General features: G+C 36.9%; 1 protein-coding gene across 4 annotated transcripts in view; it reads left to right on the top strand.

Annotated features, from left to right (window-relative positions):
- The window catches only part of SMAD2 (SMAD family member 2), a 90,430-nt gene that overhangs the window by 48,255 nt on the left and 22,213 nt on the right, over window positions 1-19,962 (top strand). For 2 of the 4 annotated variants that reach the window (XM_005659448.4, XM_021092635.2), the window contains exons 3-6: window positions 10,964-11,053; window positions 12,097-12,290; window positions 13,103-13,237; window positions 15,241-15,315. In XM_005659448.4, coding sequence (XP_005659505.1) covers window positions 10,964-11,053; window positions 12,097-12,290; window positions 13,103-13,237; window positions 15,241-15,315 — 494 coding nt within the window. 4 annotated transcript variants of the gene reach the window in all.

The following is a 19,962-nucleotide window of genomic DNA, read 5'->3' as shown; positions in this document are numbered from 1 at the left end:
CGCAGGGTAGCTTCCTAAAATATTGTACATGTCTTTTTCACTAGTATTAAATCTTGGAGGGCTTTCCATATCAGTTCACAGGGAGCTTTTTCATATATTAAATTACCATATGATGGTTTTTTTTGTTGATACTTTCCATTTTGATTATTGTTTCACTGAAGGTTTTTTTGGTTGGCTGGTTGGTTGGTTGGGGTTTTTTTGGCCACACCCGTGGTGTATGGAAGTTCCTGGGCCAGGGATCAAATCTGAGCCACAGCTGTGACCTATACCACAAGCTGCAGCAATGCTAGATCTTTAACCCACTGTGCTGAGCTGGGGATTGAACCCTCGCCGTTGCAGAGACAGCACCAGATTCTTAGCCTGCTGTACTAGCGGGAACTCCTGTTTGTTTTCCTAGGTAAAATTTTCAAATCATAAGTGCTCAATAGGATTAGATTTGACAAATGCATATACAGTGCATGAAGATATAGAGCATTTCAGTTGCCCGGAAAGTTCTTTTTTCCTCTTTCTCTCTCTAGATACAACCATTGTTGGAATTTTTTTCACTTTAAATTTGTTTTGCCACTTCTAGAATTTTATGTAAATGGAATCATTCAGTATCTAGTCTTTCAAGTTCAGCCTCTCTCATCCAGCTAAATGTTTCTGAGATTCATCCATGTTGTGTGTGTCGCTAATTCTTTTTCCAGAATGTTTTGCTTTTACCTTTTTCATTTCCATATACGTATTAGCTCAGCTTGTCCACTGCTATAAAAATAGCTTGTTGAAATCATAATTGCAATGGAATTGAAAAAATAGACCAGATATTATAGGGAATTAGGGAAAATAGACATCTTAATATTGAGCCATTTAATCTTGAATATAGTGTATTCCTTTATATACCTATGTTTATTATCTTTCAGCAAGAGTTTTAGTTGTTAGTACACAGATGTTACACATCTTGTATTAAACTTTTTGTCTGAGTGTTTTATGTTTTGACACTACAGTAAATGAAATTAAAATTTATAATTTTCAAGTAGTTTATTCCTCTAATAGCAATACAGTGGGTTCTCATAAGTTGCCATCAAATCCTACAACTCTGCTAAATTCATTAATGAGTTCTAGAATTTGCTTCACAGATTTTCTATGTAAACAATGTCATTGTTTGGAAAAAGTTTTTTTATTCCAGCTTTATTTAGATTATTGACATATAACAAATGTAAATTTAAGGTATACAATGTGATGACTTGATAATATATATATTGCAGAATGATCACTATAATAAAGGTATTTAACACTTCTATTTCACATAATTACCTTCTTGTGTGTGATGAGTTTTAAGATCTGCTTTCTTAACTTTCAGACATACAATACAGTACAGGCATACTTCAGAGATACTGTGGGTTCTGCTTTAGACCTCACAATAAAATACATATCTTAAGTGAAACACTCTAATTTTTTGGTTTTCCAGTCTATATAAAAGTTATTTTTATGCTATGCTGTAGTCTGTGTGCAATACCAGTATGTCTAAGGAAAACACAATGTACATTCCTGAATTTAAAAATATTTCATTGCCCAAAAATGCTACCACCTTAGCCTTCAATGAGTGATAGTTTTTTGTTGATAGAGGGTCTTGCCTCAATGTTGATGGCTTCTGACTGATCAGAGTGATGGTTGCTGAAGGTCAAGGTGGCTGTGGTAATTTCTTAAAGTAAGACAACAGTGTAGTTTGCCACATCAATTGTCTCTTCCTTCCAAGAATTATTTTTCTGTAGTGTGCTGTGTTGTTTGATAGCATTATGCTCACTGCTTTATCAGCTAAGCTTATGGAATATCCTAAAACTTTTGTTGTCATTTCAACAGCCTTCCTAGTGTCTTTACCAGGAGTAGATTCCATCTCAGGAAACCACTTTCTTTGCTCATCTATAAAAACAACTCATTTCTGAAAGTCTTATTGTGAGATGGCTGCTATTCAGTCACAACATCAGGCTCTACCTCTAAGTCTAGTTCTCTTGCTATTTCCACCACATATGCAGTTATTTCCTCCGCTGGAATCTTGAACCTCTCAGAGTCATCCATGAGGGTTAGAGTCAACTTATTCCAAACTTCTACTAATGTTGATACTTCTCTTCTTGCGAATCGTGAGTGTTGTTATGGCATCTCGAATGGTGAATCCTTTACAGAGGATTTTCAGTTACTTTGTCCAGATCATCAGAGGATTCACTGTGGCAGCTATAGCCTTACAAAATGTATTTCCTAAATATCAAGATTTGAAAAGTCAAAATTACTTCTTGACCCACAGGCTGCCGAATGGCTATGTTAGCAGGCATGGACAAAATACAGTCTGATTTCACATCTCCATCATTGCTCTTGGGTGACCAGGTGCCTTGTCAATAAGCAGTAAAAATTTGAAAGGAATCTTTTTTTTTTTTTCCCCTGAGCAGTGGACTTAAAATATTCAGTAAACCATTTGTAAACAAATGTGCTGTCATCCAGGCTTTGTTATTCCATTTATAGAGCAGAGTCAAAATTTCATAATTCTTAAGGAGTTTAAGATTTTTCAGAATGGTAAATGAGCATTGGCTTCAACTTAAAAGCACCAGTTGCATTAGGCCCTAACAAGAGTCTGCCTATCCTTTAAAGCTTTGAAGCCAGGCGTTGACTTCTCTCAAGATGTGCAAATCCTCGACGGCATCTTTTCCCATACAGAAGTGTTTCATCTACAATGAAAGTATTGTTTCGCTGTTTATCTTAGCTAGTTCTTCGATAGCTTGGTGCCACTTGTACATCAGCACTTGCTGCTTCACCTTCACTTTGTATTTTGATGTTACAGAGATGGCCTCTTTCCTTAAACCTCTTGAACCAACCTGTGCTAGCCTCAGACTTTTCTAATGCAATTTCCTCACCTCTTTCTGCCTTCACAGAGTTGAAGAGAGGACCTTGCCCTGCATTAGGTTTTGGCTTAAGGGAGTGTTGTGGCTGGTTTGATCTTCTAAAACTTTATTTTTATTAGCAGTGTTTTTGCTTTTTATCATTTTTGTGTTCACCGGAGTAGCGCTTAGAGTTTCCTTCAAGAACTTTTCCTTTGCATTCACAATCTGGCTAACTGGGGCAAGAGGCCTGGCTTTCGGACTGTCTGGGATTTCGACATCACTGCATCACTAAGCTTCATTGTTTCTAACTTGATTTAACATGAGAGAGGTGCAGTTCTCACTGGAACACTTAGAGGCCATTATAGGTTTATTAATTAGCTTAATTTCAATCCTGTTTTTCTCTCAAGGGAAAGGGAGGTGGGATGAGTGGGGAGGGCAGAGTTGGCCGGTAGGTGGACTAGTCAGAACACACACAACATTTATTAAGTTCCCCATCTTACATGAGTGTGATTCATGGTACCCCCAAACAATTACAATGGTAACATCAAAGATCACAGATCACCAGAAAGTATAATAACAATGAAAAAGGTTTGAAATATGTGAGAATTACCAAAATGTGACATAGAAATGTAAAGTGAGCAAATTCTTTTGAAAACATGGAGCTGATAGAGTTGTTCAACTCAACATTGCCACATATCTTCAGTTTGTACAACAAACCAAAAAACCCCAAAAAACAAACGCATGATACCTGTAAAGTGCAATAAAGCTGAGCACAATAAAATGAGGAATGCCTGTATTGTTAATTATAGTCATCCTGTTGTACATTAGATTCCCAGAACTTTTAGCTCATCTTTTGACTACCATGTCTCCATTTTCCACATGCCATTCAACTCTATTTCTTTGAGAAAGAAATTTTAGGGAGTTCCCGTTGTGGCGCAGCGGACACAAATCCTAGTATCCACGAGGATGCAGGTTCAATCCCTGACCTCGCTCAGTGGGTTGGGAATCCAGCATTGATTGCCATGAGCTGTGGCTGTAGGTTGCAGAAGTGCCTCCGATCCCCAGTTGCTATGGCTGTGGCGTAAGCCAACAGCTTTAGCTCCTGTTGGACCCCTAGCATGGGAACCTCCATATGCTGTGGGTGTGGCCCTCAAAAGCCCAAAAAAAAGGGCAATTTTATTTCTTCCCTTTCTAATATTCTTTCTTCACTTTTTTGTGCCACTGGCTGCAATGTTAATTAGAACTATCATTTTTGAGTAAAATTTAATCATTAATTTGAAATATTTCTTTTTAATATAAACATTTAAGTAATAAATTTCCCCTTAGCACCCATTCTAATTTTTTATATTGTGGATTCTGTATCATATAAAGTGTTTTTTAATTTATCTTGTGATTTTTCCTTTGACTCATAGGTGTGTGTTAATTTCAGAATATTTGGGACTTTTCCAAATATCTTTCAGTCATTGATTTTTTTTAATTTTAATTTTTTATTAAAGTATAGTTGATTTACAATGTTGTGCCAGCAGTCATTGATTTTTAATTTAATTCTCTATGGTAAGTTTTAAAGGTAAGAGGCCCTGGCATGTGGTCTCTGTCATTTTCTTTTTAACCAAAGATGTCATGATGTGTAACTTAGTAAACTCAGTTTAGGTCTCTGTAGATTATTCATTCATTCAGCATGAATGCAAATCATTTCCCTAAAATAGCTCATTGATCCATGGTCATTGCCTGTTGACCCCAGATGATTATCGATCAGTTACTCTTGGATCACAGATGTTAAATAGAAGTGCCTCAGGCTAAAGGGAAGGCAAAGGAGATAGTACTCTTGTCTCTTATTTATTTATTTATTTATTTTTTTCTTTTTAGGGCCACACCTGTGGCATTTGGAGGTTCCCAGGCTAGGGCTCCAATTGGAGCTGTAGCCCCTGGCCTACCCCACCGCCACAGCAACGCCAGGTCCAAGCCATGCCTGCAACCTACACCACAGCTCTCGGCAACACTGGATCCTTAACCTTAACCCACTGAGCGAGGCCAGGGATTGAACCCTCAACCTCATGGTTTCTAGTCGGGCTCCTTGACCGTTGAGCCATGATGGGAACTCCTCTTGTCTCTTATTCTATGCTTCTGTTTAATGCCAACAGTAAGCATGAATCTTTCTCCTTTTATCTGTTAAGTTTATTCATTTGACAGATTTTTTTTTTTTTTTTTTTTGAGTCACTATTACTGTGCTAGATCCTATCTTGTCCCTTGGTTTTGTTCAAAAACCATTGACTACAACATAGCATCCATGGATGACTTCTCGTTATATACATCTTTAGCTTTGCAATAATGTGGTTTTTAACACTTGCCGTTGCCATATAAATAACATATACAGATTTTTAAGAGTTAGAATTTTTTTCTTTAGTTGTTCATCTTTTTTTTTTTTTTTTTTTTCTTCCCCCTTGATGAAATTGCAGTCTTTATTTGAGATACTGGGGCTTTATAGAAGGTCCATCCTCCAGACAAGTCTTGTGCTGCTGAGAGTTGCTTGGAGATTTAAAAATGCATGTTGACTCTAGGAATGAAAATAGATGTGATTAGGGTGAGAAAAAGGAAAAGAACAAACAAGAGAAAAGAATGGTTAAGGGCACAATAATTTTCAAAAGGACAGCAGCAGGCTAGCGTGAAAGCTGGGATTTTGATTCTCATTAGAAAGTCAGTGAGGTCCAGAGGAAGCTCTTTTCTGACCTTTCTCTTAAGGTTGATGTGACATTTTCAGTTTCCTCAGCTCCACCAGAATGGGCCCTGTAGATGACTCTAGCGTGTTCTAGTGCCCCTTGGGTCCTTTCAGAGAGCTTGAACTAATTAACATGTTTAAGTAAAAATATTCCCTCTAAAATTTCTGAGCATTTGGGCCTTCAAAATGTTTTTTCTTGACAGAGGAGTAAAAATTATCAAGTAAAATGTAAGCATTGCCCTTCTCCACTCCTTCGCACCCTCAGCCTTTGCTCTACATTCAGCAGTTTATTTAGTCCTCTTGTAACAAGTTTCTCATGAGTCTTTGTAGATAGAGTGGTGAAGAAAAGAGAGGAGGCCTGGGCATGTCTGGAGACAGATCCTAAACAAAGAAACACACATTCCTTCAGGAAAGGTATCTGGCTAGTATCCATGAGCACACAGGTTCGATCCCTGGCTTTGCTCAGTGGGTTAAGGATCTGGCATTGCTGTGCCTATGGTGTAGGCCAACAGCTACAGCTCCGATTCAACCCCTAGCCTGGCTGGGAACCTCCATATGCCGTGGGTGCGGCCCTAAAATAAATAAATAAATAAAGCAGATCTGGCTGCTGGATGGAGAATGGTTGATAGAGTGAGAGACTAGTTAGGAGGTTACTGGAAAAGCCCCAAGGAGAGATGGTGGTGTCTGTGATTAAGGTAACCAACCTGGTCATCTCCTTTTTGAAGAAATTAAGAGAAGAAAAAGGTATTATTGCCTTTTATGTTTACTTACGTACCTATACTTTCTCGTTCTCTTCATTTTTCCTGTGATTTGGGCTTTCCATCTGTTGTCATTTCTCTTTATCCTGAAGAACTTTTTCTTTACCATTTCATGGTTCAAAGTCTGCTAGAAATCTCTCCATTATTGTTTATCTGAACATGTTTTTGTTTTGGCTTCTTTTATGAAGGATATTTTTGTTGATTATAGATTTTAGGTCGAGGTTTTTTTTTTCTGCCCTGGCAGCTCTTTAAAGCTGTTTTTCCTTTTTTTTTTTTTTTTGCCATTTCTTGGGCCGCTCCCACAGCATATGGAGGTTCCCAGGCTAGGGGTCGAATTGGAGCCACAGCCACCAGCCTACACCAGAGCCACAGCAACTCGGGATCCTCATGGTTCCTAGTCGGATTCGTTAACCACTGCGCCACGACGGGAACTCCTGTTTTTCCATTTTCTTCTGGCTTCTGTTGTTTCTGATGAGAGGTTGTTATTTGGTGTCTTTATGCCTCCACATGTATAAATTGTTCTGGTTTAGCCGCTGTCAAAATTAAACAAAGCTGGACATCAGTTGAAGGTGGTAAAAACAGATTTTATTCCAAAACCAATACAGTAAGGGAAAGATTAGAACTCATATTTCCAGCAGTGGCTGGGAGAATGTGGAATTAGCAAGGTGGTAAGAGTGGGGTCTTGAACACTCAGGGATGTGGAAATTTACCCAAAAAGTGGGTAGGAGACTTGGTCAGTGCCAAGGTGATTAAGCCCGGGTCTGCTAAAGGGCATTTTCTGGAAGTTAAGCTTCTGCTTTTCCTCAGAGGGCAGACTGGGAGACAGAAGCCCTCTTTTTCCTGATGATTGGTTCCATTTCAAAGGAATGGTTTTCAGGTCCTCCAGAAAGACACTCGAGTTGTAGAAGTCACATATACATCTCAAAGAGACCAAGGAAGTATTTACCACTGTAAGCTTTTTAAATATGTGCTCTAAGAAAAGGAGGTCAGAGTCTATGGACCAGTGTTGGCTGGAGCAAATGGTCAATTCTTAATAGGCTGACTTGAGCTTTTCCAGATAGGACCTCAAAAGGGTCTGGGTTACTGCAGGGACCTCAGGTTGCTAGAAGCTGTGCTAGTGTTTGGTCAAGTCTTTTACTGTAGGGGTTTGGGTGGAGTCCTTTTGTGCCTAGAGTTTTTGTAGTTCTCACTAGATTTTCTTTTCATCTTTTGTTTTTAGCTGTTTGACAATGATACGCCCAACTGTTTTTTTTGGTTTGGGGTTTTTTGTTTTGTTTTGTTTAAGACTGCTTCGTATTCACTGAGTTTCTTGGAAGTTTTAGTTGTTCACTGAAGTTGAAAATGTTTCAGTCATCATTGTATTTTTTCCTTGTCCCTCCTTACACGAGTCCGTCTTTCAGGGACTGCACGTGTTAGTGAGACTGTTTATTTTATTATTCAGTCTTTTATTTCAGTTCTGATTAGATAATTTCTATTGATCCATCTTCAAATTCACCACTTGTCTTCTCCAACCATCAGGTTACTTTTTAATTCCTGATCTTGTGATTTTCAGTTCGTTTGATTTGTTTTATAGCTTCCAGTACTCAGATGAGAGTCTCATCTGTTCATTAAGTCTCTGAACTGATCCATGGTAGTTACTTTAAAATTCTTATCTGTTAGTTTACCTGGCGGGTCTATTTCTACTGGCTGTTTTTAATTTTGACTACAGGGTAACATTTTCTTATTTCTCCACATGTTTAGCATTTTGTGATTTTTTTTTTAATACTGAATATTTAGGACAAAACATGATAGAGACTAAATTCTGTTCCTTCTCTGAAGAGTGTTGATTTTTGTTCTAACAGATAGTTTTGAGTGACCTCAAAGTCCAAACTGCCTTTAAGGAAAGCAGCAGCTGAAATCTCAGCTTAGTTCTCTCAGACTTTCAAGTGCTGAGTTTTAGCAGACTGCCGCAGTCTCCACATAGTTTAGGAGGTCCAGTCACACTAATCACACTCCTGTTTTGATTATTTTTCCCCCTTGTGAAATTTCCCTCTTCTTTTTTCAGCCTTTTAATCCCATCTCTGATTCTACAGGTCATTACAGCTGCTGTTTGGCTACTTAAGGTCTGGTTGCCACAGGCTTACACTGTGGGGTCCTTTGACTATAGAGCCACATAAATACAGCCCTCACCCAGTGCATTTCTCCCCTTACAAAGGGTGACTTCCCTCCTGTTTTTATCTCTTTTTGATCTCTCTGCACTGTGACCAAACAGTTGATTTCATTATATTTTCACATAGTTTATTTTATTATATTTTGTTCAGAGGCTGTCATTTTTATTAAAAGGAAGGTTTGCCTGATTGAGACTGCTCTACAGGCAGAACTCTGTTTTGTTTCTGTATTCTTTGGTTAATTGCATACTCTTCCCATTGCTGAGAATTTTAAAATTTGTTTCAGGATCTGGTGGGGCCAGTCTCTCCCTTATCAGTGTTTTCCTGGTCACTCTTGTTTATTTTGGTGTATTATATTTCAGGTAATTTGTCTGGGTCTTAATTTTTTTTTTTACTTTTTATTGAGAGTACATGAAGTGTATAAATTTGGTGGAACTGATATCCCTATGATATCTTCCTGTCTAGGAAGATATATGTTTTTCTCTTTGCTCATTTTACTTTTGTGTTCTTTTGTAATAATTTAAAATGTTTCTTTGTGTAGTTTTGACACTTATAGAATGACATTCTGGATGATTTGTATATTTTGTTATAAATTGATTCTTTAACTTTTTTTCTTATAAACAAGGAAAAACTTGACTCTCTAGAAGCAAATTTGATGTTTTTAAATAAATCTTCCAATTTGTGTGAGAAATTATGATGATCAGTAGAACTGAGGCTTAAATATACTCTGATGGCAACTGGAAAGTGGCTGAATTAGAGTTGGGATCTCAGTCTCTCTGCCTCTTGATTGAATGTTTTTAACAACCACTATTTGTTCTCGGATTTGTTTCAAGGCTTTAATAAAGCACAACTTAAACTCATCTTGCCCTCTTACATTCTGGTTCTCCTGTCAGTCCCAGAGTTACTGGAGTGAAATGTTCATTTTAGTCTCATAAAAACAGAATAGCCTCCTTTTCTATGCCTTCGTCCATCATTTTCCTTAAGTTAAGATGTATACTGTTCCTTCTGAGGTTTAAATTCAGATTCATGAGACTCTAGTATTTAATTGATTTTATTGTGTTTTAAACTACATGGTGCTATATGTTTCCAGTAGATAGTTGATCAATATCTTAAATAAAAGAACCGTTTATGGCATGGTTTTTTAGTCAGTAAACCTTTTTGGGGGAAAGGAGAAGCTCTGAATTATCTTCCAGTTTGGCTTTTTCTGACTTTTGTAGCCTGAGAAATGGAAGTTAGACTTCTGAAGCCTGAAGACCAAGAGAATCTGTTAAATATCTCAAAAAACTGCTCTGACGTGTCTGAAAGTTTTTAAAAACCATCCAGTCTTATACTTACTGTCGCCCCCAAGGCATGAGGTGTTTGTGCAGCCCAGTGGCTGTGCAGGAGAGCCTCCACCCCCACCCCTCCAGCGCTGTAGCCCGCAGCCCAGGTTTCCCAGCCTCAGGAAGAGGGCACTTTTCACATCGCCCTTTGAAATGCTGATTGAGGTAGCTCTTTAGCAGAGTATACGTCTGGAATTTAACCAGTTGTTTGACTTCTGAGTTTAACCGACTGATTCTTTTGAAACGTTTCTTCCTCTTCCTTTACATTTTGCTGATCTTTGTAATATGTAAGAAGTGGAATTGAGTTTTAGAAATCATCTTTTCTCTGTAATTTCAAAAGTACAACTTGTGACCAGTCAGAAGTTCCATTCCAATTGTTTTTTAAGCTCCTCTTCTCCCGCAGAGAAGTTACTTTGAAATGAAATGGTGGCAGGGTAACTAGGCAGATTTATCTCTGGACAGCCCATGTTTTGGAAGGAAATGTGGAAGAGAAAATTTGGTCTTTCTGGTCTATGTCTTCCAGGTGTATTAAGGAAAAAAACTAGATACAGCAACTTTGTCGTAGTGATACTATCTTTTAAGAATTTTATGCTTTCACATATCTTTCATATAACTTTTAAGGTAGTATACTTCAAAAGCCATTTCCTTGTTCTCTGTAGTAATAAGAGAGCGATAATAATTTTCAGTAAAACTGAATATATATGTATTTCAAACAAGTACCCTGAAGGTCTTAACCGTGGATATATGTCTTTTAACTGAAATTTTACCTATTTTAAGAATACCAGTTGACCTCTGTTTTTAGATAAGTTTTTTTGTTTTTAAATCTGGATTATAAAATGAAGCACTGTTAATAAGGCTAATGGCATATGATCTTTTGTTGCGAGTAGAGGAAATTGGAGTGTAGGTATGATTTCATAAAGCTAGAGAGCATTGGTGTTCACATTTTAAAAACATAATCATAACTTATCTAGAGTCACATGTTCCATTTTATTGGCTTCCTTCATATAGAAAATATAGAAACCAGCACTAAATGCCTGTGGAAAAGTGAAGCAATGTATATTTTCTGGGTGAAGGAAGTATTCTGTACATTTTCCATGTTTTACATCATGGTAATTTGAATAACCATGCTTCCATGTTCACATCAATTTTTTGTTTTTCAATTTATGCACAGCACTTGCTCTGAAATTTGGGGACTGAGTACACCAAATACGATAGATCAGTGGGATACAACAGGCCTTTACAGCTTCTCTGAACAAACCAGGTGAATATTCTGCCCTCTCTCGAATCCTAGAGATCTTGTGGGAGGGAGGGTGTTTTGGAAGAGCTATAGTGGGTTGCTTAGTATAATTTTGCCTAGGATGTTTCCTTAATGTAAAATAAGGCATGGCATTTAAAACAACTGCTTGCCAGTATGAAAAAGATATTAAATGTTTCAGCTGATGTTTTGATCAATGAAATTCTAGTTTTGAATCTTCTTTAAATTATTGCATCCCCTGAAGAACAGGAACTTTGATAACTCTATTTCTCATTTTAGTGCGAGGTTAGATTATAATCTGTTGGCCTAAGTTTTAAGTAGATACATAACCAGTTTTTGCTAAATTTCCTGCTATCATCTAAATCTCATCTTTATACTAATAAGTACATAGTTACTTACTGAACTCTCTGTATCACAGTTAACACTAGGCTAACTTGTTTTTATGTTATCTTTTTTTTTTAAATCACCTTATTCTCTTTTTTGAGCATATTTGTATTTGTCCATTTCATCTCATCATATTCATCACCATCTGCATTTATGTGTGAGCTAGAGAAATACCTCAGTACTCAAAACAGTCACAATTGGGTATGAGTTACATTAGTTTAAGTAAGTTACTTTTACATCATTGTTGGTATTTATCATTCTTCACACTAGTTCCCTTTTTTGATAATTCAGTCACCTACAGAATGAATGCCCTTAAAAGCCTCCCTCAAAAAGAGTTTGATTCAATAAAGACTGAAGTTGACAAAAAAGTTTTTCAAGCATAGCTATGATTCTCTTTTTAAAAGTCACTTTTCCTCAAGCGGTTACCCGTTCATTGGCATTTGAGTCATTTATGAAGCATATTTATCAGAAACATCCGCTAGTGCTGCTGCTTGCTTTTTTGTCAGATCCATTAGATAGTACATTTTTCTTCCTGTACTCACTAAAACTAACTAAATGTCTGTCATTTCTATCTTGATGCTCTTATCATATGAATTTATCCCAATTGAATGTATTTATTTTTTTTTAAAGTTCCCACCTCTCTTTTTCCCTTTGCTTTCCAACAGGTCCCTTGATGGTCGTCTTCAGGTATCTCATCGAAAAGGACTGCCACACGTAATCTATTGTCGATTATGGCGCTGGCCTGATCTTCACAGTCATCATGAACTCAAAGCAATTGAAAACTGCGAATATGCTTTTAATCTTAAAAAGGATGAAGTATGTGTAAACCCTTACCACTACCAGAGAGTTGAGACACCAGGTAGGAAAATTCAATTTTTTTCCCCCCTTTTTAGAATGAAATGCTTGAACTTAAGTGTATTAGGTACTCTTATACCTATTGAACCAGATAAAATCTTGGTGTAAACTCTAAACCACTTGTCTTAAAATCAGTATATTTTTTGGTGGTAATTAAATATACTTTAAAAAAATTTTTTAGGTACATTAAGGAAAAATATATCTTAGAGGGAAAGATAGCTTCGTTTCTTGGAATAGCATACTATTTCATATCAAAGTGCCTATCTAGGAAATTCTGATTCCACAGATATAGTGTGCTTACAACTGAATGATAGGTCTCATTATCTGTCTGCTGCATTAACTGTTCAGTCATTTTTCTTTGTTTTCTTTTTGATGTACTTCAGTGATGTCATTTGTATTTAGCAGTTTCGTTAAACTTATAGCAAGACTTTCAGTCTGTTTAGCTGTATACTTGAAACTTTCTAAAAGAATACAGCTATAGTTAAAAAAAAAAAAAAAAAACAAAACCCAAATCTGATTTTGCAAATCTTTCTGCAACCTTTCCAGTGAGGATTTATGAACTTCTATGGTAATGTAATATTACCAGGATCACTTGGTCCCCAAAAGTACAAGATAAATTGGGACTTGGAAATTTAGATTATGGACTGCATGGTAAGTTAAAATCATAATCAGGTTTGTCAATTTCTCAATAACCAAGTAATACCACATAGGTGGATCCTAAACTTTAAGCATTTATCAGGCTACTTTCTTCTTTTTTTGTGAAAACTTGTAAAAAAGTTTCCTCTGCCGTTAACTTGGAACTTTTTACTCTTTTAGTTTTGCCTCCAGTATTAGTGCCACGGCATACTGAGATCTTAACAGAACTACCACCTCTGGATGATTATACCCACTCCATTCCAGAAAACACTAATTTCCCAGCGGGAATTGAGCCACAGAGTAATTATATCCCAGGTATTTTGGCCCTTTGAGTCTCCTAAAATTTGGGATACATACCAATTGTGTGCATAAACATTCATGTATTAGCATACTAATAGTTTTATGACTGGGCTTTTAAAAAAATGCTCTGGATTTTGAATAGAAAAATTACACCTGTCTGCTTTTCTGGACAGCGGGGCTTATCCTGCTCCAGCAGACAGCAAAACCTTGGAATTTACTTTTTATTCCACTGCAAAAGAAATTTTAACATTTTTTCCCAAAACTCTAGTAGCTTTATTATTTATTATTTTATAGATAAATAGTAATAGAGAAAAATGAAAAAGGATAAAATATAATTTCAGTATTTCTTCGTATTTAGACCTTTAAGTCATGGGTGGTTAAACCGGCAAAGCTTATCTCTCTTTAATTTTATTTGCTTTAACCTTTAAAATAGCACATAATGGTTTGTATTCTTATTTTTGTATCTTCATTGTTTTGAGTATATGATGGAATTTATTTTATTTTGTGAATTTCATTATTAAATTTTGGGGGGCACTGACACTTAAATGAAAAGTTTGGTACTTAAAATTTATAGTTGGCTTACTGAAGAAAGATTGTTAAGAGTTAATGAAGGGGACCTTTAATCCATCTCTTTTTTATCCTCCTTTTGATAATTACAAAATTCTTAGTACATGTCAGCATTAATGTAAAACATTGCTTAAAACTATAACAGTGTTAAATGTTAAACTTTTTCCTTCTTGAAATTATAATTGCTAGTATAAATATTTTTATTTTACATGGAACTTATTTAGATACTCAGATGCCTCCCAAATATAAACATTTTGTTCATAAATCATAATGACATGTTAGAATCCTATTTTTTTTTTAGAGTTCCCGACATGGCGCAGCAGAAACGAATCCAACTAGGAACCATGAGGTTGTAGGTTCGATCCCTGGCCTCGCTCAGTGGGTTAAGGATCCAGGGGTGCTGTGAGCTGTGGTGTAGGTCAAAGACACGGCTCAGATCTGGCATTGCTGTGCCTGTGGCGTAGGCTGGCAGCAACAGCTCCGATTCAACCCCTAGCCGGGGAACTCCGTATGCTGAGGTGCGACCCTAAAAAAAAAAAAAAAAGAGTAGAATCCTGTTTTTTTTTTTTTTTTCAGGAAATAGTTTACCTTAGTTTTGTGTAGTAGCCTATATTTGAATTTCCCTCAGGATTTACTGGTTAGAAATCCCTGGAGCAATATACTTTTTAGGTAGAATTCAAGTTAGACCAGTCCTAAGCTATATTACTGTATTTTGCCCTAAAGAACCTAGTGTAAGATGTAAGCCTGTATTACTTTGTAATCTGAAATCTTGTTTGGGTGTTTTGTGTGTCCTTTAATCATCTCTAAGTACCCATCTATGATGGCTATTGGTTTAAAAAAGAAAAATGTGGGTACTAATTTCTTTGAAGCATACTGATTCAGATCCGAGGCATTTTTGAAGTTATATTTTTGGCTCTTGCCCCAGAAAATACACATAGGAGAATGAGCCAGATATGTAAATAATAGCTAACAAAATATTCTCCAGAGAGCTCAATTGTATTACCAGTAGGTTTTAAGACTTCTCTTCACCTGTAAGGGTTGGGAAGAACCTGAATCATAAGCCCTCAGTATCCAATATTGCTTTTTTTTTCTTTCTTTCTTTTTTTTTTTTTTTTCTTTTTAGGGCTGCATCCGAGGCATTTTTTTTTTTAGGTTCCCAGGCTAGGTGTCAAATTGGAGCTGCAGCTGCTGGCCACCTCTGCGACCTACACCACAGCTCATCACAGCAACTGAGTGAGGCCAGGGATCAAACCTGCAACCTCATGGTTCCTAGTTGGATTCGTTTCCACTGCGCCATGATGGGAATGCATCCAAGTATTACTTTTTATAGTAATGTTATAAAACATTCATGTTTGTTACTTGGAGTGATTTGTTGGTCATCTTTGGTAGCTGGGAGAAAAGATGATGAGATTAGATGGCAGCTATACTTGATTTGTTCTAAACTTTTGTAGAAACGCCACCTCCTGGATATATCAGTGAAGATGGAGAAACGAGTGATCAACAGTTGAACCAAAGTATGGACACAGGTAAGAAATAGTTTTCAAAATTTCTCTGTAGTTAGATAATACATTTTTGCCTTGTTTAAAACTCACTAGAGTTACTCATAACCTTTACATTTAAAGAAGTTGGACACATATCCAAAAAAAATCTTTTATCTTGGTTTAATCATATTCGGACCATCAAAGGGAGGACTTGTTCTCAGTGAAAGATTAACATATGCTCCTCTGCAGAAGAATTGTTAGAATTTTCTCTCATTAGAGTAAATGAAGAACACTCAGATACTTTTGTAAGTATTCTGTGCTTCTGTTTAAAGTTTTAGTTACTCTGAATAAATATCTTTGTGATGACTCTTTTAGCCCAATAACAAATTTTCAGAGGAATTTAGAGCTAAGAGATGGGATCAGCTTTTCAGTGCTCTTTTAACTTAATAGTGAGTTCTGAATTATTGTAGCTCATTTACACCAAATACCTTGTACACTATGCCTGATCTAATTCAATTAATTTCTAACATTTAGCTACCAGTTTCCAATACAACGAAGAGAAAATTTTAACATGTAATAAATATCACACACACCAAAGCTTTAAAACAGTTATGTAATAAAATGTATATAACTCATCAGAACTAATAGGTTACCAGTGAAATAGCTACGATGTCAGTGTAATTGTCTGTTTTGATCTATTCCACCCTGCTTATAGCTTAGGGATTGGTCACCTTAATATCCCAACCTGTCAGAGTATAGCATCAGCTTTTTTACATTTTATAGTAAAGCATTCTGCACTTATGATAATATTAGTTATTTTTTAAATGGTGGGGACTAAGATGGTTGGCCTTTTTTTTTTTTTTCTTCCTTCTTTTAAATGGCTGTACCTGTGACATATGGAATTTCCCCGACTAGAGACTGAATTGGAGCTGCAGCCAAGGCCCCCACCACAGCCATGGTAACACCAGATCTGAGCCGCATCTGTGACTTACACTGCAGCTTAAAGCAACACCAGATCCCTAACCCACTGAGCTAGGCCAGGGATTGAACCCGCATCCTCACAGAGACTATGCCATGTTCTTAATCTGCTGAGCCACAACAGGAACTCCTGGCTTTTAGAATAATTTTGTTGTTTAAATTCTTCCATTATTTAAACTCCTAGGTAAAGAAGCTTCTGCTATAGCTAATCACATTTTTTAAAAATAGGAGATATCCAGAGTTCTCTGCTGGTTCAGCGGGATAGGGATCCAGCATTGTCACTGCTGTGGCTCAGGTTACTGCCATGGCTTGGGTTTAACATCTGGCCCAAGAACTTCCAGCCATTGATGTGGAAAAAAAAAAAAAAAAAGAAAGAAAGAAAGAAAGAAGACCCAAGAATGAGAAATAACCAAGGAAAGTTGGACGTTCCTCTTGTGCCTCAGTGGGTTAAGAACCCAGCTAGTATCCATGAGGATGAGGGTTTGATCCCTGGCCTCACTCAGTGGGTTAAGGATCCAGCATTGGTGTAAGCTGTGGTGTAGGTTGCAGATGCAGCTTTGATCTGGTATTATTGTGGCTGTGGTGTAAGTGAGCAGCTGCAGCTCTGATTTGACTCCCTAGCCTGGGAACTTCCATATGTCGCACATGTGGCCCTAAAAAGAAAAAACAGAAGGAAACAAAATTTAAAAAAAGAGAAATAACCAAGAAAAGATAATGATCATTGGAAATAACATGTTGTACATCCTAATGCAGAAGGCCAAAAGGATTCCTAAGTGCACAAATGCCTGTTCAATAATATATCTGAAACAAGGGAGGAGAATAAGATGAATATAATTACTGTTATGGTAATGGTATGGTATGATTATGGTAATAGGTCAAAATACAAAAGGGGAGAATAAGCTGAATCAGCTAAAATGAATGCAATGTTTTGGGGCCAGCTTTGAATGTAACCTAATATTTCTAATTCTGTTTCATTGGGGGGAATGTTACTTTTTCAAAACGACGCATTTAAAATTATCGAGGTAGTTCCCGTTGTGGCTAAGTGGTTAACGAATTTGACTACGAACCATGAGGTTGTGGTTCAATCCCTGGCCTCTCTCAGTGGGTTAAGGATTTGGTATTGCCGTGAGCTTTGGTGTAGGTTGCAGACACGCATCAGATCTGGTGTTGCTGTGGCTCTGGTGTAGGCTGGCAGCTACAGCTCTGATTTGACCCCTAGCCTGGGAACCTCCATATGCCACAGGTACGGCCCTAGAAAAGACAAAAAGACCAAAATAAAATAAAATTATTGACTGTTGGGAGTTCCCTTTGTGGCTCAGTGGGTTACAAACTTGACTAATATCCATGAGGATGCTGATTTGATCCCTGGCCTTGCTCATTGGGTTAAGGATTTGGTGTTGCTGTGACTGTGGTCTAGGCCTGCAGCTGCAGCTCCGATTTGACCCCTAGCCTGGAAACTTCCATATGCCACATGTGACAGTAAAAAGCAAAAATGAAAAATTATAATGATAAAATTATTGACTATAATGACATTGACAGTGTGAATATTTGATTCATGAGATGCTAAAAGTCAGTTTACATACCAGTCTTCTACCTGCTATCTATTGTTTTCTCAGTTTCATGGCAAGAATTTTCTGACTGATGCAAGGTCCCGATTTAGAACAAAATTGACCTCTCTTTTAAACTCTAGTCCATACTCTTCTGTGAGGGAAGGACATAATTAAATTAATTGTTCAAGGCCTGCTGGGGTAGAAGGAGTTAATATATTTGTTTAAAAGTTTACCAGAGGGCAAATAAAGCAGAAGAAAGAACTCTTTGAACTAGCACTGTTATTTTTTGCTTTGCTTTGCTTTTTTATTTCATTTTAATTTTTTTGCCCAAGTCTGCAGCATATAGAAGGTTCCAGGCCAGGGATCAAACCTCAGCCCCAGCAGTGATAAAGCTGAATCCTTAACCTGCTGAGCCACCAGGGAACTCGAAGCCTTCATTCTTTAAAGTTTGTGGACCTTAGTGATCAGGCTAGACATCTCAAGAAATCTAAGTTTAATTATTTTTCTTGTTGCAAGCCAGTCATTTGGTGTACACTTCGACAAGGTTCACATATCCCACTTAGGTAAGGACAGCTTCTCTAACCAAATAAATGCATGGTTGGACTCTGAGCTAATCTACCTTAGTTTGAATTCTCCCTCTATCATATGTGAGCCAGATGACCTAGGCACCTTATTTGTAAATTAGGGAAAATTAGCTTATTGAACTCATAGGATTAAGTTAGTTTTTGTAAAACAGTTAAATGTTCCTAATACATCGTATATACCATATGAGTATATTTAAAGAAAATATGAAAGGATGAAATAACCATTAAGAAAAAGGAAGAAAGTTGATTGCATGAAGAATGGAAGTAAATAAATGGAGGGATTGGGATCCAGAAGCAGAAAGCAATTCGTCTTCATGATTGAGATCTTCTCAATGAAATAGGAAAGTAAAGTTATTTGTCAAGAATGAAGGGGCAGTTTTGGAATTCCCATCGTGGCTCAGTGGTTAACGAATCCGACTAAGAACCATGAGGTTTCAGGTTCGGTCCCTGGCCTTGCTCAGTGGGTTAAGGATCTGGCGTTGCCATGAGCTGTGGTGTAGATTGCAGACGCGGCTCAGATCCTGCGTTGCTGTGGCTGTGGTGTAGGCCAGCAGCTACAGCTCTGATTGGACCCCTAGCCTGGGAACCTCCATATGCCATGGGTGCGGCCCTAGAAAAGGCAAAAAGACAAAAAAAAAAAAAAAAAAAAAAAAAAAAAGAAAGCAAAAAGAATGAAGGGGCAGTTTTGAGAACTTTAGGGTAGTCATCTTAATTGGCTATGCCATCTCTGTCGTTTTATAGTTTTTAGCATAGATATAAAGCTGTCCTTAGATATGCTTTTCACTATTTTAACCTTTTCAGTACTGTTAAAAAGTTATATTTTCCAATTTTGTTTTTAATTGTTCCTAAGATATAGAATAAAGTATGATTTATGTATTTGATCTTTTTTCCTGAACTTTGCTAAAAATCGCTTTTTGTAACTAGTATTCTGTAGATTCTTAATTTGTATATATACGATCTTGTCATCTCTTAAATAAAGATAGTTTTACGTCTTGTTTTCTCATCTTTATGCTTTCCTCTTTTTCTGTCCTGGCTAAGACTTACAGTAAACTGTTCAATAGAAATAATAAGAATGGACTTTTTTTTCATGGCTGCCCTCTTGGCATATGGAAGTTCCCAGGCCAGAGATTAAATCTAAGACAGATCCTCTGACTCACTGTGCTGAGCCGGGGATTAAACCTGTGCCTCTGCAATGACCATGCTTCAGTCAGATTCTTAACCCACTGCCCCACAGTAGGAGCTCCAAGAATGGACATTTTTAAAAAGCATTGTTTTTGATCATAAGGGGAATACATTTTAATAATTCCCCCAGTAAGAAAGGTGTTAATTATGGATTTTTAATAGATTTTCTTTATTAGATTGAGGATGTTTCTTTCTGTTCTTGGGGTCCTGAGTGTTTGTAATGAATAGCTATGGAATTTCCGTCCATACGTTTTCAGTATCTATTGAGAGGATTATACAGTTCTACTCCTTTTTTGAGAAGAATTCCACTAAATGATTTTTCTTATGACAAACCAACTTTGACCTTATTTGGTTATGATAAATTACACTTTTAAAATACTTAGGGATTTAATTTGCTA

This window comes from Sus scrofa, chromosome 1, assembly GCF_054392235.1.
Source record: "Sus scrofa isolate SSC_HxYL_T2T_F1_AM1 chromosome 1, Sscrofa_HxYL_maternal_Yorkshire_Landrace_v2.0, whole genome shotgun sequence".
Taxonomy (NCBI): Eukaryota; Metazoa; Chordata; class Mammalia; order Artiodactyla; family Suidae; genus Sus; species Sus scrofa.
Note: the sequence above shows the minus strand (reverse complement) of the source record. Positions and strands in the feature narration are given on the sequence as shown.